Source organism: Rhyacophila brunnea, unplaced genomic scaffold, assembly GCF_057557595.1.
Source record: "Rhyacophila brunnea isolate RB1 unplaced genomic scaffold, BYU_Rbru_1.0 scaffold_13, whole genome shotgun sequence".
Taxonomy (NCBI): domain Eukaryota; kingdom Metazoa; phylum Arthropoda; class Insecta; order Trichoptera; family Rhyacophilidae; genus Rhyacophila; species Rhyacophila brunnea.
The window spans coordinates 21494074-21520837 of record NW_028232785.1 but is presented as its reverse complement, the minus strand read 5'-3'; the positions used below and the strand labels follow the sequence as shown (position 1 = coordinate 21520837).

Sequence of the window (26764 nt, the reverse complement as noted above, 5' to 3'; positions counted from 1 at the left end):
ATTTGTGATTGTGTTTATTTCAGTTTTCTGGTTGACTCGTGACGCCAGGCCCTTCCTGAGCCCGGGCCCCCAGACTAGAGCCCTGTTAGCCCCACTCCCCTTGTGAGGGCCATGGCTATAATAATCAAAAAGCTTTTGCATGAATAATATTATTTTATTTTAATCGATGGACCATTTCAGCAAAGACCATAGACTAATATACAGAGCTGCAAATGTTATAATTATTATTATAAATAAAACTATAGGTATCAGTGATTTGAAACAAACTTGAAGAAAAATGAATGAATATGACATTTATACATTGTATCCTTTAAAACAAGTATATTAGAATTTCACAATTGTTTAGCAAAAACACGGTTAAAGTAAGTAATATTTTTGAAGTTATACTTCATTTGGCGCATTTTGGAAATCAGATCAGAGTGTATTTTTGGCGTGTGACATGTAACACATAATTAATTTTTCACACGAAAAAAACGCACTCTATTGGATTCGAGCCACCGATTGTTCGGTTATCAGCCAAACGCACTACCTTTACGCCACAGTATGATTCTGCAATCGTGACGATTATACAGTATATTATTATAATTTAGAATTGTTCCGTTGCCTAGGCAGCGAATTTATTATTGTCGGCCATTTACAATTCCTTACGCAAACAAACGATTAAACGTCAGTTAGTAATATAAGTTAAAGTGTATAGAATTAAACCAACGGCGTTCCAATCAGCGGTCCTTTTTCTTGAGTGTATAATTAAACAAGATAATTAAGAACTACCTACTCAAAGAATCCAGTTTATCACAAGTTTTGGTTTTGTATTGTTACCTACGCCAAAGAAGTATAACTTCTAACGCGCGTACATACAGACCGATTTTTTGTTCTTGTAAAATATATAGTAGGTACGCCGTGTCCAATACAATAATAAAAAAATGTATTTCATTGCCCATAATACCTAATTAACACGATGTTGACCTTTTGATGAAAGAAATAAAATTTAAAAATAGTGGTTGTCATTAATAAAAGTTTATTAAATATAAAAATAACAATATTACTTTGTGCGTAGTAAGGTAAGTCAATCATTTCTTGTGCAAATCCAGTTAAGTCAATTCTCTTTTTTTTTAAAACCAATTAAGTTTTAATGAAACAAAATAGTTAGAATACTTCTAAGACTTATAATTGAAAGCCATGTACTTACATGTAATTTAATTTGTTACCCATAAAAAAACATAACTATAATTAGGGGAATGTGGGGAATTTTTTGAACTTTGTTTTTGCTATATCTCAAAATGACAATTTGTGACTTATCTGACTTCACATCCCGACGCACGAAATATCAGTTTATATTAACTGTTATTCTGACCTTCTCAGATATTAAGACAAATTTAATGTAATGTTTATCAACAAAAGAAAAATACGGACATCAGAAATGCAGTGGAAAGGAAAACCGAATGAGTTGGTTGATTCCTTTAAAATTCTTGGCATATTATTTTAGACAGGCACACCAATTGGGCGAAACACATTGACAACATATGTAAGAGAGCAGCTCAAATGGGAAAAATCTTTTTAAAAACAGCTAGAGCCACTTGGGGGCATCTCCTGAAGTTTTGAAAAATATATATCATGCAGCTGTGGAGCCAACCTTAACTTACGCGGCATCGGTCTGGAATATAGCAACTCAGAAAATCGATCCAAAAAGACTGAATTCCGCGCAAAGACCTTTTGCAATATCAATTTGCAAGGGATATCGCACAATAGGTATCGCTAACGACAGCACAAGTCCTGGCAGGCATAGTGCCAATAGATATAAAAATAAAAGAACTTACAGGAATATACCCAGTTAAAACAAGCCACATAGGTACTTCCCCGAAACTTACCTACAGACAGAACAAACGAAAACAAAATACCTACACTACACACAACTTCCACACCCTGGTATCAGAGATCTAAAAATATAGAACACATAGGAACAGTTGACAAAGACAATAAAACAAAATACCACATCACAGGATTGGAGATCTACACAGATGGCAGTCTAATCGATGACAAAGTAGGGGCAGCTTTTGTAGCCTACGAAAATGGAACATTAATAACCCCCCGAAAATGTAAGCTCGAAAGCTACCGCACTGTTTTCCAAGCAGAAATATTGGCTATCAGAGAATCTCTCGAGTGGTCACTGAAAAGATTAAAGTTCCACAGATACAACTATGTTAACATATTCTCAGATAGCCAATTCAGTCTGGTAGGTAGCTCTTCAAAACCCATCATCCACACCCACTAGTAAGGGACATTTTATCACTACCATCAACACAGCTTCGAATGATAGGAACAAACCCTATATTCTTCTGGATAAGAAGTCACACAGGGACAGCCGGAAACGAGGAAGCTGATAAATACAGTAAACAAGCCACAACGGATAAAAGACTTTGAACCTACACACTTCCCTCTAAGTTACGCAAAACAAAAACTAAACAAAGACACAATAGAGCTATGGGACCACAAATACACAACATCCGCCGCAGGATCAATACCTAACGCAGAAATTTATTGCAAACATAAACTCTGCCATCACTCTTGCCAAGAACAAAAAAAATTCACACAGATACAGGCCACGGAGCGGTGCGAGCTTATCTAAAAAGATTTAAATTGTTGGATGATGACTGTTGTCCATGTGACGGCAACACAAATCTCAAACTGTGTGGCATGTCATCAACGATTGCCCTACACTAGAAAGGGAGCGATGGGCTCTCAGGACTCGGTGTAGATAGAATCATGATAGAATAGTGAAATTGACCTCCAAAAGCCTCACGAAGTACTAAGCAATAGAACAACACAAGAACACTAGTACACAAAATATTTAATCCTGGCCATAAAGAAAATTAAAGATATAAAAAATGGAGAAACCTAATTAGCCCTACATCAATGAAACTAACCCACCCAACCACCTTGTACGAAAAAAGCAAGAGCATGGTTATTAATATTAAAAAAAAAAAAACTGTTATTCTGAACGTAAGTGGGCTCGCACATCAGAACTCGCCGCATGCGTCTTACGACGAATTCGTCGATGTGACGTCATCGTAAACCAAGAAACAAACGTTATCAGATGGAGTTTCGCAGATTGGCCGATGCAACTGCGACTCTGCGACGCTGCGACATGCGTCAAGTTGCAAAGCCTGCATGTCGATGTCCGGCCAATATCGACTCCGCGCATGCGCACAGTCGCACAATCGGCCATTTCTCTCCAGACTGTCGTCGCGTTCGGAGCAGCCGCGTTGCGGCGAATGTCGATATCGCTAGGCGGATGTGTGAGGTTGTATCATGGGACACCCGCTTCCCGTTCTCGGAAGTTTTGATTTATGGCGGTCAGGCACACGAGGCGAGTTGTGATGTGCGAGCCGGCTTAAAGGTCGATAAAATATGGATGCCATTTTAAAAAATACTAAAATAGTTCTTTGGTAGTTTTAAAGTTAGTATTTTTCAATAATGACAACACTGAATATTTTTCAACTTGTCTATGGAAAATGCCATTTGACAAGTGAAAAGTAGTACCTATGTGAATGAATATTCCCTTCAATTTTATTTCCTGGACGCCTAAAAACCTATAATGGATATGAAACGAGAACCATGCGGTGACAAAGATGAAATAGAAGAAAAACCGCCAAGCCCGATTTGGATTGATGTGCCAATAAATCATTCAACAACCTCAGACGGCCATTTTTACATCGAACAAGAGAATGCCGATGTTTCAAACTGCTCCTTTGAGGTTTGTTTTTTTCCATAATATTACATAATAGTATTATCATATCAATGGTGTAATGTTTTACCCTGTTTATGACGAAAATGGCTTTTTTATGTACCTACTTACTAAAAACAACAACAATACTGCCCATCGACTGCGAAATTCCCGTATCTGTATTTATTTTAACAAAAAAGTTAGAGCCATTTTATTAATTTCCCGTACCTAAACATTGCGGTAATCATCATCATCATCGTCAATAGCCTAAATCTATCCACTGCTGGATGAAGGCCTCTTCAAACTGCTTCCACTTCTCGGTCATGTGCGTTGCGTTGCCACGTACTTCCGCAGAACTTTATCATTTCATCGATCCAGCGGCCTCTAGGTTTACCTTGCGGACGTTTTATACTTCTTGGATACCACTGGATGACTAGATTTGTACAATGATTGTCTCTCATTCGAGCTATGTGTCCAGCCCATCTCCATTTAAGGCTTTTAATAAACTCTATTACATCGCAAACCCTTGTCTGCTTCCTTTTCTACTCATTCCTCTTTTTGTCCTTTCGCGTTATGCCCAGCATGCACCTCTCCATATCACGTTGTGCTACTCTTAGTTTTTGGATCTCTCTTTTACTTAGGGTCCATGTTTCACACGCATTGCGGTAATAAACCTGTAATATCTCGTATCTTGCCTCTAATCTGTCAAGCGTGTTGCATAACGTGTGTTGAATTCAGCTTCAAAATGTCACCTTCGAATTATTTAAAAGGTAAAACAGTAAGTAATGTCACAAATTTGGATGTTTATCTTTATATCTATGTCACATTTTGTTGGTTGTTATCATTATATTAGACGTTATGCGTCAATGACATTGAGCTACTTTACAAGCTGTTTGTTAGCGAATTTAAAAGCGGGCGATTCAGCTACTGCGATTGTGATGATGACACACAAAACTTTCCATTCGCTGAGAAGCCAACAAGCTAGCGACTATTTTGACAGAACGTAGTTCGTTTTTTTACCGGGAGGTCGCTACTACGCTCTACTGCGCAGACGCAGTAGGCCCACGCGCCGGCGTGTAGTGTGTCAAGTTGACCGGCTTTCAACTTTTCTCGGTAGATTGCTTACAATCTGCTTGTTAGCTTGTTTGATGATGACACTGGGCGACTTTACAGGCAGATTGTAAATTCGTTAACAAGCATGCTCGTAAAGTAGCTCAATGTCATTGACGCTTAACAGTCAGATACAGGATATTAAATATTTAGTTGTTTAGCTTCCTGCACAATTTTTAAAGGCACTTACTGAATTTTAACATTAGGCCATCGATATAACAATTCGTAAATCGCCTATTATTGTCTTCCCCATAGATAGACATGAGACATGTATAGGTTCCTAAATTCTATGTATTACTTATTTTCAGTTCGACGATGGTACGATTTACGAAGTTCCAATTCATCCATTAAAAGGCGAAGAACCTAAACCTGGATGCTCATATGCGCAAGACAGAACTTCGGATCAAGTAATAAAGATTTTTATAAATAATATTTTTTTCATGTTACTAATATTTTCAATATTTTATCGAGCATCTTTTGGGCATTGTGGCTACCAGTGGCGAAGGGTGGAGGTAGGCTGTTAAGATCCGCCATAAATAGTGCACATTAAACCTTGTCAGTCATACGTATTTGTTTTCATTGAAATAAGACTACAATTTACAGATGGTATTGGTTAGTTTTTAAAAACCAATTAGGCCCTGTGAAACCAAGCCATAATATATAATTAACAATTTCTTTTATTCAACGAATAATTCACAAGATTTAAGAATGTACCATTCTAATAATTGAACATACATAATTTTGAAAAATACTTTCTGAGTCTGAATCTAAACCGATCGCCAAAAGTAGCTTGATTTAGAGGAGCGCTGATGAGTGGGTATTAAAAGTGGCCAATAGTTAAAATTTGTCGCAATTAGTATGTCACCGCGTAGCATAGAGGTTATGCGCGGATGGGGCGTAAACCCGGGAGATGCAGGTGGCTTACTTTTTTCAAAAAAGATTTTTTCCATTTGTTATAATATATTTTCTCAGAAAGTGTTTTTCAAAATTATGTATGTTCAAGCCATAATAGATAATAGTCAAAAATACTCGTCTGTCTATAAAATATATATATATATATAGAAATATCGCCATGGCTGATAGGCACTTGGGTCGGTTGAATAGTTGGATTAGGTCTCGTCCGTAGTGTAATATATGTGGATTCGAACCCTATTCGCCCGTTTTTCTTTCTTTAATATGTTTATTTCTTGGATTGTTCCAAATTGTGTTTTCTTCTAATCGTGCCATCACCTACCAAAGAGTGGCCACCATCAGAGTGAACTTTTTCGTATCTTATAATGCTACCAGGAACATTTCGGCGAAGCTGAACTTATACCTACCATACACGGAGGTTCTTAAACCATGAATGGTGACGTTGTTGTCTGCTAAAATTACAATTAGATTGTCCTCTCATAATTTGGTCGAAGCGCTGTAGTTTTCTGGTTTTAATATGAGGCAAAACTTCTCGGCAATTTTCCATTCGATTAAGAACGTCGACATTTGTCACCCGGTCAGTCTAAGATATTTTAAGGATGCGTCTATACCATTGCCGACTAAAGTAGAAAGCCGATACATTCACAACGACTGGTCCTACTTTTTTCGCCCCTCCTGTTGTTGCCTATGTATGAAATGTCATTGTTCTATAACGTGCTCATACTGACGCGTTTGTTCACACAGGGAATGGTTTGATTTGAATAGATAAGTTACATGATAAATAATACACTAGCATAAACACATCTTCTACAAAATATGTAATGCATAGGTCAATGGTACATATTTTTTGGAAATCGATATTACCACCGGTTTTTGTGTGAAGGATTAGTCTGACTTTGACAGTTGATGAATAACAGAAATGTGTATTATTTATAATTAATAGCACTGATATTTAATATATTTGTTTGAGATTTTTTTATAATTCAATTTGAAACGGAAAGATCGAATCAGTATGTTAAGCAATCAGGGATCTGATTTTGACAGCTGAAAAGTGGACCACTCGTTGCTTATGCAAAAATTTATGCTCAGGCTTTATTAATCTAAAGATCGCGGTCTTATATACAGCCACACCTCGATAGCCTCAGCTCTTTGTGACGTCTCCTGGTTTAGCGTCCATACATCAATACCATATAATAAGATTCAGAGAATGTAGCAGCGAACCATTCGCAGTCACCGAATCAGATTAATCTCTCAATTGCTAAGAAGGCGACCAATTTTTAGAGAAGCACTCCTTGCAATCTAATTTCTTGTTTTTATTTATAAAATAAATTAAATATATATAATATGGTTATACAGTTGACTCATTAATAAAGTTTCAATCATTCAGGTCCGTTAAAAATATATTTATAATTTTAAAATTTACAGATCATAATCGATCTTCCAGTATTTCCCGTCTGTAATAATGATAATTCTTCAAAGAACATCAATTCTGAATCATCAGAATACCAAGAAAATAATGAAGATGTAGCTGGTGTAGACATTCATGTCGACAACAGCAAAGATAAACTGACAAAAGCGTATGATGAAAAAGAAGATTTTATTCAAATATATACTACTATGTCTCATGAAATAAATCAATCTGCCGATAAACTATTCTATTGCGATATATGTAGCTATAAATGCAAACGGTTGAGCGATGTCAAGAAGCATAAATCTGTACACAGCGGCGAAAAGTCGTTCAGCTGCAAATTCTGTAATTTCAAATGCGCGTATTCGAGCTACTTGAAAACCCACCAAATGATACACACTGGCGAAAAACGCTTTCAATGTGACGTATGCGAATACAAATGTATACAATCAAGCGCTCTTAAGAGACATAAGAAGGTCCACGGCGATGATAAACCATTCACTTGTATGTATTGTGATTACAAGTGTAAAGACGCTAGAAATTTGAAAATGCATTATCAGATCCATAGCGAAAACCAACAGTTCAAATGTAAATTGTGTGAATATACATGCCAATACGAGAATGAGCTGAAAGAACATGCGACTACACACACTGTCGAAAGACCATTTGAGTGTGATTCATGTGACTATAAATTCGCCAAGTTGTCTAACTTAACAAAACACAAAATCGTTCACAGTGTTAAAAAATCTTACAATTGCAACTCGTGTGAACAGACTTCCACGAACTCCGCTGCCTTGAGATCTCACGTTAAAATATTTCACAGTGTCAAAAACCCGTTAATATGCCAGCTCTGTGACTATACATCTTTATGTTCTAAACAATTTAAAAGACATTTATTGATTCATGATGAAGAAAAACTTTTGAAATGTGGTACATGCGATTACAAATGCGTAGCGTCGAGTAAATTGAAAAGACATGAAATGATTCACACCGGCGAAAAGCCCTACAAGTGTGATATTTGTGACTATAGATGTATAGAATCTAAAACATTAAAGATACACATAAGAGTTCATACAGGAGAAAAACCGTATAGTTGTGATTTATGTGATTACAAATGCAAGCAGTCTAATTCCATGAATAGACATAAATTGAATATTCATAGTGGTAAATAATCACTCCCATAATATGCATCAATGATATTTTTCTCTTGAGTTGAACAACTAGCTTTTTTTTTTTACAAACAGTGGCTTTTTACCGTTTGCCTCAATATATTGGGTTCAAACCCGCGTACTCACATTAATGGATACTTTTTTTATATGCTTCATTAATTGTGTATCTATTGGAGCCTAGCCTGTGAGGTCAAAACCAAAATTGAAATGGCAAAAAGCGCTTTTGAAAAGTACAAACCACTTCCGCAATTGAGACAAGTCTTGACACTCGATGAAGGGAATACGGAATCAGAATCTGGCAATGTAGTAAGCTATCAAGATGTGGCTGTAACGGTGTACGTACAACAATATAAGTTTGAAGGCGAGTCGATATGCCAAAATAACTATAGCTCATATTTTCAGCATTGATAATATTATAATTTACTTTAACTCATAATACACGGAAAGATATTAGACAGCAAAGTCGTGTCTAGAAGGAGATACAGTGTCCAAGCTGTTGGAAGACATGGTGCAGGATAAGGTAATGTACTTCAATTTGCTAGCCACTTGACAGAAAAATAATAAAAAATAATTGTACCAAACGAATAAATAGTATGAATTAGGCGATTTTATTTCCACATCTGTATATATTTACAATAGTCACCGTAAACCTGTATAATTGTATATATACCTAATTAAATTTTAATTATAATAATATGTATAGTTTAATCTTTAAACTATTTTGTTAATATTTGTTTTATATTTTTTGTATAAAAGATCTGACTACCTACTATTACTATTTATTCTTCTCAATAAAGCAACATTTAACTTTTGACAGCTCGACTTTTTTATTCTTTCGTTTATCAGGAGCAGATCATTGACAAATCGGACGATTATTGTCCTCGGACTTTTGGCTCGCCAATGTAGCGCCGGCATTATGTAATTTAATTTAATGATATTATATCCTTAGATGTTTTTTATGAATAATACAAGTTATCATTGAGTAAATTATCCACAAGCAAGTACATAATATGTATTAAGTACATTAAATTCAAAAAGCTACGATCAAAACATTTTATTATTTCATTTTTATGTACCCACAAGAAATTTTAAATTATTAAACGTGCAATTGTAATTTATTTTAATAGATGTACGATCTTAAAGCCGCGTTGACACGGTCCAATTACGATCCAAGTACACTTGAACCGAGTGCCATCCAAGCGCATTCGTATGAGACATCTTCATACTAATTATTCCTATCCAAGCTAACTTGGATGAGTAGGCTTGGATAGGAATGATTAGTATGAAGCTGCCACTTGAATGGCACTCGGTCCAAGTGTACTTGGATCGTATTTGGACCGTGTTAACGTGGCTTAAGATCCATGTTTGGTTATTAGTTATTACTATAGTTAAGTACAATAATAATTTCACGAATTACAATAAATATGTGGAATAAAGTCACTCCGTTATACAATACTACCTACTTATACTCTTAATTTCCAAAGACGTCGAAGAAGTTCTTTCAATTTTGAAATAATCCACTGACTCACACTTAACTTTAAGCTAGGTACCAGTAATTTTTCATACAATTTCAATTATTGAAGACAAATTCGTATTATTGCAATAGAAATAATTTATAAAACGGGTTTTTTCAATTAGACAATAATAGTTTAATAGATTTTTAATTTCCATAATATTTCTAATCTGTCAATCAATCAATTGATCACTCATTATATTTTGGGTTAAAAGTTATCGGAATTGAGGTTATCTGTCTTCCCTTTGTGGTGTGCTCATTGAGCTCTATTTGCTGGACCTTCGATACTTTTGAGTTGCTGTTCTTTTAATAATCACAATAATGGTTATTTGTACCGAATATTCATGAATATGGCGTGCGATCATAGACTAATATCTTTACCGTGCGAGGATGGTAACCCTAAATTGCTCTGCGTCCCATTTAAAGTTGTTTTCTTGTCAAGCTATTTTAATAATAATGGATATATGTTTTATCTACTGATACACGTAATTTAAATATTGATTATTTAGTTTTAAAACCGATTTTTTAATATTATTTCTTGCTCAAACATTATTTTACCCTCCACATTGAAACTGGTGTTTTTATTCTGACACTTCGAAATAAATACTTACCAATGATTAAAAATTCTAACACAGAATTGTCTATTAATAGGTACTTACTTCAAAAATACGCGTCTTTTAATTCTAATGGATTTAAGTTTTGTACTATTCCACTTGAGTATTCCCAGTTTTGTATTAAGTATCCCAGTAAGGCGCTTATTGAATGTATTATTAAGGGCGGACGTGTTCAGCGTGGGTAAAAATGGAGCTTTTATTCTATTTTCAAAGGATGATCCTGGACATTCCTTAAATGTTGTAGATAATCTATTTACATAATTTTGAAGCCTTATTATCCTTTATATTTATTTTAAGCATTTGCTGACTGCATAAAGTATTTTTATTACATAAAATAGTATTCTTTTAAACCTCTCGCTCTAATGTTTAAGAATATACTCATATTTCAGTACATAACTGTGCAGTGGTGTTAAGATTTTTTACATTTATTAATTTTTAAACGCATTTATAAAACCATCAGTATAATTTATGTCGACATTATTATAGTGAAATATTTACGATAAAAAATTATATTGATAATCTCTGTGATCCCAAATTTGACAAGAATTAGGCATTTTATTATTCAAAAAATGGGCAAGATTAACACATTTGAAGATAATTCTAAAGATACTTTTTATAAGTTATGTCTTTGATCATTCAAGTGTGATAAACATCCTACGAATAATGATTGCTTTATAATAATTATTGACCTAAGAATAAGGTAGTGTTTTTTTTAAATGCGCCATTTCTTTTGGCATTCCCCAGTAGTTAAGCTACAACATACGGCCGTAGCCATAAATTGACAAACTATAATTGAAGAAGGGAGTAAAATGATGTTAACGCGCGTTTTCATAATTATTTTGTTTGTCTTTTGTTTATATACTTCAGCATTTACTACGTAGGTAGTTAATAAAGTTTTTACCTATTAAGACTACTAAAACGTCCAATTCGACGATCTTATTTTATATACTGAAGTGAGGTGGGTCAGCAGAGCTAAAATACTTTTAAAAAACGATTTATCAACCTTATACTTACCGCAAATAAAAGACTATTGCACCGAGGCGAATTTTAAGAGGAATTAGAAAACAATTTAGCTAATCGACCTCGGTTTTTTTATAGACATAAAGAGCAAGTTAAATGATTTAAATCTAAAGATGCAAGGAAAAGCACCACATTGCTTTTTAAATTCAATGTGTTAGTGGAGTGAAGTATTATAATTTGATGGTATTTTGAGGGCGCATCAAATATTCTCCGAGGATGCATTGGCGCCGCATTGCCGATCCCTGCCGTAGACAATTGACATACATTGACGATATGTACAGCGAAGATCACGAAAATGAAGAGCAAAACGAATAGTTCCACTTCGCTACATACACTTTTCTTAAATTATATTGTTTACTTTTACTACGACGTTTCGATTTCATCTATTGTATTGGTTGTCTCGCTATGATTTACTTTTACGTGTCTTTTCAAGTTTGCTGACACCGTACATCGATAATCACACAACCTACATTTAAACGGTTTTTCGCCGCTATGAATCATCTTATGTCTCTTCAGATCGCTCGACACCGAGCATCTGTGATCACATAAATCACATTTAAACGGTTTCTCACCACTGTGAACCTTCTCGTGTCTCGTCAACTGACTCGAACTATTAAACTTGTAGTCACACAACTTGCACTCATACGGTTTCAATCCGGTGTGAATCATTTTATGCGTGTTCAAATTGCTTATATGCGAGCATTTGTAAGCACAATATGTACATTTAAATGGTTTTTCTCCGCGATGTATTCTCTGGTGTATCTTAAATAGACTAGAGTCTGAGCATGCGTAGTCGCAAAGCGTACATTTAAACGGCTTTTCGCCACTATGAATCATTTTGTGTTTCTTTAAATTAGTGGCAGTTGTGCATTTGTAATCGCATAAGCCGCATATAAACGGCTTTTCACCGCTATGAACCAGTTGGTGTCTCTTTAAATGATACGCGCGGGTGGATCTATAGTTACATTGGTTGCAAATATAAGGCTTGTCACTTTCTTCCTTCATTACATCATCACTTGTCGAAGGGACGTCGTGCACCATAGTATGTTCCTTTAAAAAACATTCAGTTGGAAAGAAATCTTTACACACATCACAATCATAGTTGGTATTTTCAGTCGAATGGATTTCTTCCGATGGTTCATTTTTAACGTTGTCAATATGAATATTCATTTCGTCGTAGTTAGGTTTTGTCTCTAGATGTTTTTGATAATCCAAGTTGTCCAAATTTATATCCTGTGAAGAATCTTCGATTGTATTTAAGAGAAATTCAGACTGCTTTGTATCATCTTTGATCTTTTCGTTTTTGTATAGCATCTACAAAATTAATAAATACAAAAGACATATTATTATTTTCTACATATTAGACTCCAAACATACATACAGAGTTTTTTTTATAAAGGCATCTGGCGTTAAAACATAAAATCAGCAACTGAGCAGAAAGAATAAAAATTAATATAATAAACTATTTTTGTATTCAACGAATAAGGCACAAGATTTGAAAATGTAACATTCTATATATTGAATATACATAATTTGAAAACATATCATGCATATACAGTACGTCAGTTAGTAATTAAGGAATTAATTGATACCTACCTTAATTTAATAAACTAAAATCGATAGCCAAAGCAATTCGATAAGCATTTCATGTAATAAGTACTAGTTAAAATCGTAGTGATTAAGTAAGATACCCATAACTTAATTGGAAAATCATACTAGCGCGAATCCAGCTGATACAGGTTCAAGACTCGTCGGGTGTCGGATTTTTTTCACCAAAATGATTTAATTGTTCTAGTGTTTTTTATGCATGTCATGTTTTCAAATTAAAATCAATCTATCGATAATCGTTTACACTCTCGTCCATCATTCGATCGAAGTACATAGTGCCTGTCCGTGATAACGTAAAACTACAAACACTAAATTTACAATCTGATAAAATAAAGAAGCCAAACTATAAGTACGAAAATTTCAATGTAACAATGATACCCAATAAAATTATAGTTGTACTGTATGATGCAGTGGCGAAGGGTGGAAGTAGGCTGTTAAGATCCGCAATAAATAGTGCACACTAAATTTGTCATACGTATTTGTATTCATTTAACTAAGACTACAACTATTTACGTATGGTGTTGGTTAGGTTTTAAAATTCAAATTAACCCTGCGAACCCAAGCCATAATAGATAATAGTCAAAAACCACTCGTGCACATATAAAATATCTAAAATTATGCCATTCAATCATACATAATTAAGGATATTTCATAGGAATTAATATTTTAAATCTATTATAGTTTGTTGATGACAACATAATAATGTAATAATATATGTATATTTCTACCATGTCCGATCCTAATAGGATCATATGGGCCTCCACAGAGTAGAGGTTTGTATCAACAGAGAAATGGATGTCAGCCACTTGCACAACCTATTAGGTCCATACCCTGACAGACACAAATTGAAAAACAATATGTGTACTTGCCAGGCCAAAAAATTCAAACCTGGAAGCCACTGCGTTATAGTCCAACACTTAAGTCGCGTGGCCGCCGTGGGTATCGATATATTATAATATATATAAATATAATTTTAATTTAACGAAAACAAATAAATATGAATGAAAGAGTGTGCATAACTTTGTCAGATCGCCAAAAATATTTTTATTGACCATGTCCGATTCAAAAAAAAAACAAAATTATTATGGTTTGGTTGAGGCGTGATTTCAATAATTAAAAAAAAAACCAACACCACCATCTGTAACTTTTAGTCTTAGTTCAATAAAAACAAATACGTATGACAAACAAAAACTTAATGTGCCGTATTTAGGATTGTAACAGCCTACCTCTGCACTACTTGGCCACTGGTAAGTATAGCAGACATTAAATAAGAGAAATCAACAGTTACAGATATCACAAAAGTGCTTAATTATTCAAAATGATTATTATAAGATCTAAGTTAAATATTATTCATGTAATATGGATAGATAGTCTGCTAATCGTCTAAATAGAGTTACATTCTTTTATTGAACATATAATTTGAAGGGAATGGGACAACTGCACGCCCGGACAATTGGACACCGTACTGTCGTAGACACGTATACAGAACGTAGACGAGGAATTTTAATCAGGTTCTATCGACTACTTAGTAGTTTTAATTCATTTTACTCTTAACCTACTGTTTTTTTTATTGCGGATTGAGAATTACCATGCCTAAGGCTTTATATAAAATTAAAAAAAACTCTTTTTTCATTGGAACTTAAACATATGCACGATTAAATCATTATTAAAGTGTGCATATTTAAATTCTCATCAACTATTAAATCATAATAAATAATAATTTAAATATAAATAATATTATTAAATATTTTTTTAAACCTAAAACCTAACCTAACATCTATTTAATTTCGAATTGCGTGGTGTCCAGTTGTCGCGGCGCCAAATCGTCCTAGACCCAATTTGAAAGCACCCCTGAGAAATCTTTTAAAATAAAATACGACACCCAGCACTATACGAACCTGTGCCCCTCGGTAAAAATAGTTTATTAAATTATTAGCTAGTGTAGTGTACCTACACTATAACAAAAAATGGAGTGATCGTAAAAATACCAAACAGTGTTAGGTTCCTAGGTACCTGATCGGAAGTTCTGTTTTCAGAGTACGAGCATCCGGCTTCAGTATCTTCATATTTGATTGGAATCGTATTTTCATGAAACTCAGGTTTCCAGATATGTAGTCGAAAGCTACTCTCAGTTTTGACGTGTGTGGTGTGCTCTGTGTCCTAAAAGTTTTTCATTTATGTAATTTAAAAAAGTGATCGTCAGGAAACTCAGAAATAATGGGAACTTAAATACACAACGGGTAAGGCAATAGCAGGTAACCGACTCGAGTAAGGATGAATCCGGGTTAAACTTACACACGTGTCTAGAATACGTTTAACGTCGAATACTGAAAACTGCTCTCGGTTTATGCATTTACGCTCCTTTAATGTTGATGTATTACACACACTATTACACGTGCATAATGCGTGCTTCATTTTCGTAGGACACTCACACATTCAAAAGCTTGCTTCACCATGCGGCGTATTGAATATAGCCTATTGGTATTCTATTTATTATCTGTTCTGTGGTGATCGTCTTTTAAATAAATACATAATATACTTGCACTTGGTAAATTTACAAAAGGGATTACAATATTTTTGATAGCGATTCACATTATGGTAGCAAGTTAATTGTCCACTAGGAATTATGAAAATAAATACCTTCATAAAGTACTGTACGACAACATCTTCTTGGCGACGCTTCTAGGCGCTGTTGTCTACTAAATGGGAGGAGCTTGTTAGTTTATAATGGAAATGCGGTTAAAAATGGGCGGAGCATGTTAGTTGACAGTTAACACGTAGCCAAAAAGATGTTATCGTACAATAGAAATTGATTGAAAAAAACATCGGTGTGTGTACTTATGTACGCGCTTTAGAAGTTATACTTCTTTGGCGTAACAAAACAAAAACAAAACTTGTTATAAACTAGATTCTTTGACTAGCTCTTAATTATCTTGATAAATTACACACTCAAGAAAAGGGACCGCTTATTGGAACGCCGTTGGTTTATTTCTATACATTTTAACTTATATTACTAAATTATATAATGATTTTTAGTTGTTTTTATTTTTAAAGTACCAACATTCAATCTGACGTTTAATCGTTTGTTTACTATAATATAACAATTATTCTAAGCTACAATATTATACTGTATAATCGTCACGATGCATTATCATAATGTAGCGTAAAGGTAGTGCGTTCGGCTAATAACCGAACAATCGGTGGTTCGAATCCAATCGAGTGCGTTTTTTTTCTTGTGAAAAAATAAATTATGTGTTACATCTCACACGCCAAAAATACACTCTGATCTGATTTCCCAAACTCGCCAAAAGAAGTATAACTTCAAAAATATGCCTACACTATGAATGCATATAATGTACTTAATTGCTAGTAAAAATACGAGTTTGAAATGCTATTACAAAACGATATTTTCAGCTGTCTTGTACATAAGGAATGGTTTGATTTTGATGATAAATAATACACTAGCATTAACACACCTTCCACATATTATAGAATGTATACCTAACGTGACCATACGTCCCGTTTTTAGGTAGTCTTTGCCGTTGTCCCGTTTTAAGAAAGAGACTAGCACCCCACGGTAATAATTTCAAAAAAAGGCGCGAAAAATCAAAAAATCGACAGAAAGGCACCGGTAGAAACTGTCTTTTCACTTATGAATACATTACGAGCGAAAAAACACAGTTGCAAGTCGCTGATCTTAAAACAATGTTTAATTACCATAGTAAATTTGAAGAAGTTCTTTCTGCCAAGAATTTCATTCTTATTTGAAATCAAAACCAAATATAGTTTGTTCTTCAAAAAAAAAATAAGATCAAATAAATTATTTATTTTCACGTGTCAATTCGTGTTCTTTTCGAAACTATGAAGAAATATGTGTTTTCTTCAATGCACATAGTATTTCTAACCTAAAAATAAGTAAATTTCCCGTTCTGAGGAACAAATAAATGGTCACGTTATGTACCTATACCTAACTCAATGCTACATAAGACAATTTTTGGAAATCGATATTACATCGGTTTTTGTATGAATGAATATTCTGACTGACAGCTGATAAGTAACAAGAATGTATATTATTTATAAAATAAATAATTACAAGATAAAAAGAACTTTTTATATACAACGTTTTTAAATTTTCTGTTGAATCGTATAAACGTGACTTGACTAGCTTAAACGATCAAAAAAAAATTTAGGTATTTGATAGAAATAATACTGAAATGTCATTTTGACAATTAATTGTCATATTGATTTCCATAGGCACGTATACATTATTTTAATAATTTAGTTGCTAGGACCCAAGACCCCTAATAATGGTGTCGAAATAACTTTTCATACAAAACAGAATTAACTGAAAATGAATTCAATTCTACTTAAAGATTGATAAAAGTATTTAAAAAAAATGCATTGGCATCGTGTTCTGATATATTCTATAAGTTAGTAGCTAGTCGGGAAGTTAGTTAAAAATCGATTGCAAGATTTTTACCGGACAAAGAACTACCGGACAAATAAGAATACGAGCTAAAACGTTGTAATAATAACACTGGTGGATAATACATTTGATTTGCAAAATGTTTATAGGTAATTCAATTCGAAACTAGAAAGGGATTATAATTACCTATTTGATTTTGCAAATCAATATGTCAGACAATCTGGGATCTGATTTTGCCGGCTGGACAATAGGACCACTCGTTTGATGAATATGATTAGGTATGTAAAAAGATAATAATAAGCTCAGGCTTTGTATCTTAAGATACGGTGGCGTTGGCAAACCACGTAAGAGTGAAATTCGAAACATATGATAGAAAATAAGGCGACGCAAGAAAACGATGCAACAGGATTCTTGTGAGAGCAGTCGGAATTAGTATTGGTAGGTAACAGTAATTACCATGCACTGGAAGAAATCTAAATCTGTGCAAGTTCAAGGTTAAATTGTTCCACAACATAGCATTGTGAGAAACTAACCTCAAAAGGGCTGTAATCAACATCTTTTTTTACGTGAATACGATCGTCTGGACTGTTTGACCGTTTTATTAGGACATTAAACTGTACAGGACTTGTCGGGTTTCCTTCTGTCAAGGAGTCGCCTTCTGGTTCAAGTTTGATATCCATGTTTCACGATATAACTATAATAACATTATAATGAAATGTAAGAAAATATTACGTAAATCCACCGGCAGTGATGCCACTATAATAGACGTCATAGACAATATACGTAGATTAGAATTTATTAAATAGGAAAAATACAAAGAATATTGACTTAAATAGAAAGTCTTAGGGGCCGTCCATATATGACGTTACACTCTATGGGAGAGAGGTCTGATATATTGTAATGATTTGGGACAAAGGGGGGTGGCAGTCAAAGAAAATAATATGACGTCACAAGCTCATCTCAGTATCTGAGATTAGGGATAAATAATATTAAAAAATAAAATTTCTGTTTTTTAACATTTGGGTAGGTAGGGGGTGTAAAAATGTGACGTAATATTATATTCTTCTTCTTCTTCTTTCACCCTGTCACGTCCCAACGTTGGGGCATAGGGCAAGCACAAGTTGGCGCCACTTCCCTCGGTCCATCGCCAACTCCTGCGCCTCCTGCCATGTCGGACCTGCAGCACGTAGGTCGCTTTTGTAGCATCGCTGCAGGGTGAGGGAGGGCCGGCCACGGCGACGGAACCCTTGAGGCTGTGCCACAAGGGTACGAAGTGCCGCACTCTTTGGCGGCATCCGGAATACGTGTCCCAGCAACGTAAATCTTCTCTTCGTGATAACTTCAATCACCGAAGGCTGTTGTGTCTGCTCACGAACTCGGGTGTTTGTAACGCGGTCGTACCAATATACCCCTAAGATTCGGCGGAGACATCGATTCTCAAAGCTCAAAAGCCGAGACTCTTGAAGCATAGTAAGATGCCATGTCTCACAGCCATACAGGAGCACAGGTAGCACGCACGCGTTAAACAAACGACATTTGGTCCTCACAGAATACAGCTTTGATCTCCATGGGACTCCAAGTTGGTTATATACACATTATATACACGGTGGTAAACGTAATGTCACGATGGGGAGGGGGTTAAAATAGCCAAAAAGCGTGTCACGTCATATTTATTGACGGTTCTTTATAGGTACGTTGTTAATACATATTTTCTGTTGTGACATTTTAAAATTACTTACCTACATATTAATTTTACAAAGCCTTCAAGATTGGTTTAGTTGGTGACTACATTAATACTATCAATCAGTTATGATTCCCATATATTTGACGATGATAAAGAGAGGACATAGCTTGTAATATTTCATCGCTAGCAGCATATTCCATGGACGTACCTATGGCAGTGGCGAAGTGAATATTGAATAGATCCGCAGGTGACCTCATTGAGCAGTCCAGAAACTCTTACGAGAATATAAACAACAATTGTCGCCGAATACAGCGCGCGATAAAAATCATATTTTTTAACACTCGACAGCCGTTCGTAGATACCTAACCTGATGACACCTAATAGGGAATCCAGTAATAATTCACATCAATTTTGTGTTTCCTGATATTCTCAACTATCTATTGCCCTCTGGGAGATAATAGAGCTGCAATAGGTAGGTAATAACTACTAACAATATTGTTGATTGTTTGAATAGCTAGGTACTGTAAATTTCAGCGAAACGTAATAACACAGAGTGAAGTAAAGTTGACAGATCTAGTAATGAATTTGAGTGACCTATTATATTGTTAGGTAATATGACGTGTCATATAAGGAAGAACAGTGCAAATACTCGTGAAGGAAACAATTTATTTATGCAGAACTATTTTAATATGACATATACAGATAACATAGTTCTACATTGAAATAATTTACTCAGCAAATTTGAATATTTTCATTGAATATTGAAACTATAATAAAACCCCTTTCATACGTGCAGTCTTCAATCTCTTTAGTTATTATAAATAAACACCGATGCAGTGCCGTCCCGTGGGGTTAGGCTGATTGAGCGTCTCTTGGGGGCGGCAGTAATTCGAAGGGCGGCAAATCGAGAAAAATCATTTGGAATATATAGAAATAGCTACATAAACTTAATAATAATGAAAATATCTTTCCATTAAAAGATAAGATCACTGGTTTTATCGGGTTCACGATATCTAGCTTACTTCCGTTGCCCTTCAACGTCCTTGGTGACCAGAAACCAGAGACCACACTTGCAGATTTGCGATTAGTCTGATATTTTATTGGTAATGTATCCATACAACACATTTTTTAGATATTGGACTCATGAAGGATGATAAAAATAACGTATAAAAAAATGAGGCGGCATTTTGCCGCTGCCTAGGGGCGGCATTTCATCTAGGGACGTCACTGCACAGATGCGATGCCTACCTATAAATAATATAATATGCCTATGCGTGAACATAAGTGAAAAACGTGTACCAATTTTATACTTGTTAGGTTTGGTTCGTATTATTATTATATTTATAGTTTTATTAATAATATTATGTTCAATATCTATTAAATTACACCTTAATATTGTATCTTTAGTATTAGAAAATACGTTCAGGAATAATAAATATTTAAAATGGCAATCGCAATACCGTCGTCGATATTTTTGCCAATAAAAAGCACGCGGTGAATTCTGCATATCATTTTTAATAATATACAGAGTTCACCCAAAATGGACGTGAAACGCGAACCGGATAAATTCAACACATTTGATGCAGGAGACCAGCAATCGCGTGACGTGCAAATATTACATACAAACCAAGTAATAAAGCAAGAGGATGCGCTCGATGACGGTTGCACTTTTGAGGTTAGAATTTCAAATCGTATTTCTGTTTTTTTTTTGTTGAAATGACCAACACAATCCGTATTGTCGTCCTACGCTATTTAATAGCTTTGCAAAATGCACACATTTTGCAGTCAATGACCCAGGATAACATTAAACATCCATATATGTACACATTAATATTATAACAGTGTTTTGTTGGACAATTGCTACAATCTAAGACTACTATTTGGCATAGCCTATCTCGGTACCTATACATTTTGTTCATAACTTATCTTGGGACCGATTAGTTCTTTGAATCAGGCCATCAAAAATCGAAGTAGGTTTAATGGTTAACTAATGGTTCCCACAAGTACCCACAATATAAAACTACAATTATTTGCCTAGATCAGATCTGTTCATATAAAAATGATGAATGTATAAAAACTGCCTTCGATTATAACTACGAGAACATACCTATTTCAAAATGTTCTGATGCAAATGTACATATCGTTTGTTCATGTCCATATTATTGTCATATGTCTGACGTCAACATTAAAAATTTCAATGATTATAGAATAAATTATAAATCTTTAACACGACATTGTCAGCGATAACCTTGAGATACAAATTTTACTAGTGCGGGGTTGGCTCTCGAGTCTTCATTTGGTAATAATAATAGCCTAATAGGTCATCTACCGACTGATACTTTCAATATTTTTCTTTTTAGTTTGTCGCTGGGAGCTCAGTAACTGCCAGCATAGGTACCTATGCATTTCTCATGTGTAATCCTTTTTCAATACAAAAAAGCCAAAATAAGGTGTTTATATTTTTATGTTTAGTTATATGACGAAATGTATAATTGCACAATGTGTAAAATTCTAAACCGTTTTTTAGTGTTAACCCAAAGAGCAGTCTTCAATCTCTTTGAGTTAAACCAATATTTAACAATAATATTTGTTATAAAATAGGTAAACATTCATTTGAATGACGTGTAGTCAAAATAAAGTTTTATTAATAGTTACCTACTGGCAGAAATGCTTTGTTCTGCATGCTTTTTTGTTAAGTCAAATTGAGACTACCTACTTACTTTAAAGCGATCTTGTGGGCGATATGGAAGAGGCAATATATTTGTTTAAACTAGAAAACCCCAGCCAAGGATACCTATCCAAAATATATGAATGTTTTTATAACAATAAGTCGGTAGATGCATTCTTTTTTTTCAATATTTTTGATAGCAAAATAAATTCTGCTCATAATGTTTACAAAATTGTATTTCTTTGTATTTTTTTAAACAAAATAAAAACAAGCTATATTTAACATAAACATACCTATCGCAGTTTTAATATGGTTAACATTCACAACGTCATATTATTAATATTACACGTTTCAGGTAGGTACAGCTTAAGTGGATGAACGAGTATTTCAAACTTACCAATGTACATAACGAGTCCACTGACACCATAATCGATTATGGTTACCCACCAATCATTCTATAATAATTACGTAAATATATTATGTCGCTGTACTTGGATGTTTCAAGTACCTATTGTAATTTTAATAGGTCATGCATTCACTTGTAGCGCTCGAAATGGAAAAAATTACGAATCGGCGCGCTCGACAGTTTTCTGGAGACATTTAAATAGTTAATGTACCTACTAATATATTGTGGTAAATTAATTTTAATGGATTTACCTCAGAACAGAAAAATAAATATTAGCATTACATAATAAAAAAAATGTAAAAACCATCGCAGTGTACTAATGTTTTGAAGCAGGGTATTTTATGGTGGTCAGGCCGTATAACCCGAGTTTAACAAAGTTTATGTATTCCATATTTTTCCACACAACATAATTATACAGCACCAAGTAGGGTAAGCCAGTTTCAAATATTTTTTTTTGTTCCCTGGGATTTATATAGGCATAGACCAAAATCTTATCCAAGCTACTTTTTTTTGTTACAGTGTTAGGTTTCGGTTTGTTTTGTGGTCCCAAAAACGCACAACGATACGTACCTAGGTAGTAGTCAGTAGATTATAAGATTTTCCTAGCATGGTAACCAAACAAATTGTCAAGTGAAATAGAAACAGAACTGGATCTAAATATTCAAATGGTGGAATATTGTGTTCATTTGCAGAAACAAACATACCTCAGGCTGTCTTCACGAGTATGGGTAGGTATTAATATAAAATTTGTGTATGTCCAAACTCCCCATATTTATGAAAAGAGTCACTTTTCAATTTAGTAAAAAAAATGCACAACGTCATTTTCTGTTGAATGGCGACGCAATGTGCAAGAATATGCAACATTTTTTTTATATTTTGCAAAACGGCTATTATTAATTTATTCTATTTATACATTACCTATCTACAATTAACACCAATCTACCTAGGCTTGAAAAGAACTTAAAAAACCCGTTAACCTATTCGGCATTTAACTGACGGTGTTTTAAAAGAATTATTAGGTAGGTAGATAATATAATAAGTAATATTTCCCTTAAAATTTTCAATTATTATTGAGCAGATTATAAATTTCATATTATTTACAACATTGTCAGTCAATACTTTGAGGAATAATAAATATATTGCGTTGACAGCAATTTTGTCTATGGTAAAAAAGCACGCGGTCGGCGCTGGCTGCTTCCTATCATTAAGTTTACAAAATTCAGAAAAATGGACGTGAAACTTGAACCCGACGAATTAAACGCATATGATGAAGGAAACCAGCATAACGTGCAAATATTACAATCAAACTCTCCTGAAAACCAAGTAATAAAGCAAGAGGATACTCAAGATGACAGTTGCACTTTTGAGGTTAGAATTTCAAATCGATAAATCAATGACCTATTCAAAACAATCCGTCTTGTCGTCCTACCCTATTAAAAGCAATGCACACATTATGCAGTTAATAACCCATATAATACATAAATAATTTTAATATTATAACCGTGTTTTGTTGGGACAATTAGTGCAATCTAGGGCTACTATTTTGGCATAGCCTATCCTGGTATACATTAATTCATTCTTCACATACCTATATTGGGACCGATTAGTTCTTTCAATCAAGCCATCAAAAAACTAAGTAGGTTTAATGGAATTCATAAATTATACACGTACGTAGATATTGTCATGTGTCTAGACTAGTGTTTCTCAAAGTTGGCGATGACGCCCCCTTGTGGGCGATGGAGGCTTTCAGGGGGGTACTAGAAGGCTCAAAGAAAATTAGGGTGCGTTAAGGAAATCCGACGGCAGATAAACTCTATCTATAAAAATCCAACGGAATCTGACACTACACCTCTTCAGATGCGATTTACTACACGAATGCTTGGAGCCCGATTTAGAGTCGCTTGTGCATTTAATAATGTGGATGCAGCTTTATATTTCCAGTAAGCCAATCTGCAGTCTGAGTTTGCGGACAGTTGCATATGGGAGTGTAGCTCTTTTCTGCATAATACATTTATTTCCCTTGGCACGCTGTGGGTGGGTATACTCAGTCGCGACTTTCACCATTTCGCTTTGCTGACATTCCATTGTCAAATTTGACTAGTGCAGGGCTGGCTCTCGAGTCTTTTCATTTGGTAATAATTTATAATTAAATAATATGTCATCTCACGAACTGACGCTTTCAATATTTTCCTTTTAGTTTGTCGCTGGAAGCTCAGTAACGGCCAGCATTGCGAGACGCAAATCATTGACGGAGAATACTGATGTACAAGATACGTGGGAGGACATACAGATTGACGAACAGGATATTAAGAAAGATGTCCGAGAATACATAGAAAGTTTTAGTGATACAAACGCCTGTCGCACTGGTAAACGAGTTATTTTTGAATCGAATGTGAGAACCCCTGAACTATTAGAGGCTGTTATCAAATTGGAAAAAAAATCTTTTTATAAAAATAATTTTGTGTGTAGTATCTGTTTTGATTATTTCGGATCGTTCAACCTACTGAAGCTTCACAAATTATTACATGTGAATACATCGGCGAAAATGAATAATACCGTTGCAAGACTGTTTAAATGTGACATATGCAATTATTCATGTGCAAGGTCAGATACAATGAGTATACATAAAATGTGTCACTCTGGAGACAAGCCATTTAAATGTGATGAATGTCAATACTCCACTGCAAGATCAAGTGACATGAAGAAACATAAAATGACTCATTCTGGAGAGAAACCATTGAAATGTGATGTGTGTAATTACTCAACTGCAAGGTTAAATAACATGAGGATACATAAACTGTCTCACTCTGGAGACAAGCCATTTAAATGTGATAAATGTAATTACTCAACTGCAAGGTCAAGTGACATGAAGGTACATAAAATGACTCATTCTGGAGACAAGCCATTTAAATGTGATGTATGTAATTACTCAACTGCAAGGTCAAATAACATAAGGATACATAAAATGTCTCACTCTGGAGACAACCCATTTAAATGTGATGAATGTAATTACTCAACTGCAAGGTCAAGTAACATGAAAGAACATAAAATGACTCATTCTGGAAACAAGCCATTTAAATGTGATGTGTGTAACTACACAACTGCAAGGTCAAACAATATGAAGATACATAAACTGTCTCATTCTGGAGACAAGCCATTTAAATGTGATGAATGTAATTACTCAACTGCATGGTCAAGAGAAATGAAGGTACATAAAATGACTCATTCCGGAGACAAGCCATTTAAATGTGATGAATGTAATTACTCAACTGCAAGGTCAAGTGACATGAAAGTACATAAAATGACTCATTCTGGAGAGAAGCCATTTAAATGTGATGTGTGTAATTATTCAACTGCAAGGTCAAACAACATGAAGATACATAAACTGTCTCACTGTGGAGACAAGCCATTTAAATGTGATGAATGTAATCACTCAACTACAAGGTCAAGAGACATGATTGTACATAAAATGACTCATTCTGGAGAGAAGCCATTTAAATGTGATGTGTGTAACTATTCAACTGCAAGGTCAAACAACATGAAGATACATAAACTGTCTCACTGTGGAGACAAGCCATTTAAATGTGATGAATGTAATCACTCAACTGCAAGGTCAAGAGACATGATTGTACATAAAATGACTCATTCAGGAGACAAGCCATTTAAATGTGATGAATGTACTTACTTAACTGCAAGGTCAAATAACATGAAGAAACATAAAATGACTCATTCTGGAGACAAGCCATTTAAATGTGATGAATGTACTTACTTAACTGCAAGGTCAAATAACATGAAGAAACATAAAATGACTCATTCTGGAGACAAGCCATTCAAATGTCATGTATGTCAATACTCAACTGCATGGTCAAGTACCATGAAAAAACATAAAATGACTCATTCTGGAGAGAAGCCATTTAATTGTGATGTGTAAAATTACTCATCTGCAAGGTCGGGTGCCATGAAGCTACATAGAATGACTCATTCTGGAGACAAGTCATTCAAATGTGATGTATGTAATTACTCAGCTGCATGGTCAAGTGACATGAAGGTGCATAAAATGACTCATTCAGGAGACAAACCACTTCAATGCGATGTGTATAATTACTCATGTATACAGTCAAGTACCATGAAGAAACATAAAATGACTCACTCATAAGCTATGTAAATGTGAAGTTTTAATTATCTATATTGCGTACCGGCAGGTAGCATGTTCTTGGATAAACTGACTGATTCTGGTAAAAAGCCATTTAAAAATGATGTATTACAATTGCAATATGTATGGTCAACTAGCATTAAAATGTATATAATTTGAATATGAAATTGTATTGCCATTTAAATGTTAAGTATGCAATTACTACTCTGTATGGTCAAATTTCATCAATTTAGATGAATTTGTATGATTTAAGAGCATATTATACTGAACTTTAGCAGCGATCACTCCGAATTGTCGAGATTAGAGCTTGGAAACTGTATTTTTAATGCTAGTCGTCATAAACTACGGA

At 34.5% G+C, this 26764-nt stretch overlaps 2 protein-coding genes and 2 long non-coding RNA genes across 4 annotated transcripts in view; 3 read left to right on the top strand and 1 right to left on the bottom strand.

The window, feature by feature from the left end:
* LOC147076893 (uncharacterized) overlaps positions 1-26764 on the top strand; it is a 300090-nt gene that overhangs the window by 241755 nt on the left and 31571 nt on the right. The window lies entirely within an intron of this gene.
* LOC147076896 (uncharacterized) lies at positions 3556-8868 on the top strand. The gene is made up of 3 exons (XM_085940567.1): positions 3556-3754; positions 5143-5241; positions 7172-8868. The coding sequence occupies exons 1-3, from the start codon at positions 3596-3598 to the stop codon at positions 8324-8326; spliced, it is 1413 nt and encodes a 470-aa protein (XP_085796693.1). The 5' UTR covers positions 3556-3595; the 3' UTR covers positions 8327-8868.
* On the bottom strand, positions 10894-15192 carry LOC147076895 (uncharacterized). Its single transcript, XM_085940574.1, has 2 exons — positions 15092-15192; positions 10894-12784 (listed from the first exon to the last, which is right to left on the bottom strand). Exon 2 carries the CDS (start codon positions 12782-12784, stop codon positions 11834-11836), a length of 951 nt encoding a protein of 316 aa, XP_085796700.1. The 5' UTR covers positions 15092-15192; the 3' UTR covers positions 10894-11833.
* Positions 20644-22141, top strand: LOC147076894 (uncharacterized). The gene is made up of 3 exons (XR_015069385.1): positions 20644-20863; positions 21549-21812; positions 22019-22141. It is a non-coding gene; the product is annotated as an uncharacterized LOC147076894 (long non-coding RNA).

Bases quoted from the DNA above. Each gene is read 5' to 3' on its own strand.
- LOC147076896 (XM_085940567.1), top strand. From the start codon at position 3,596: ATGGATATGAAACGAGAACCATGCGGTGACAAAGATGAAATAGAAGAA. The intron at 3,755-5,142 runs GTTTGTTTTTTT...ACTTATTTTCAG, and splicing joins TTTCAAACTGCTCCTTTGAG to TTCGACGATGGTACGATTTA. The intron at 5,242-7,171 runs GTAATAAAGATT...TAAAATTTACAG, and splicing joins AAGACAGAACTTCGGATCAA to ATCATAATCGATCTTCCAGT.
- LOC147076895 (XM_085940574.1), bottom strand. From the start codon at position 12,784: ATGCTATACAAAAACGAAAAGATCAAAGATGATACAAAGCAGTCTGAA.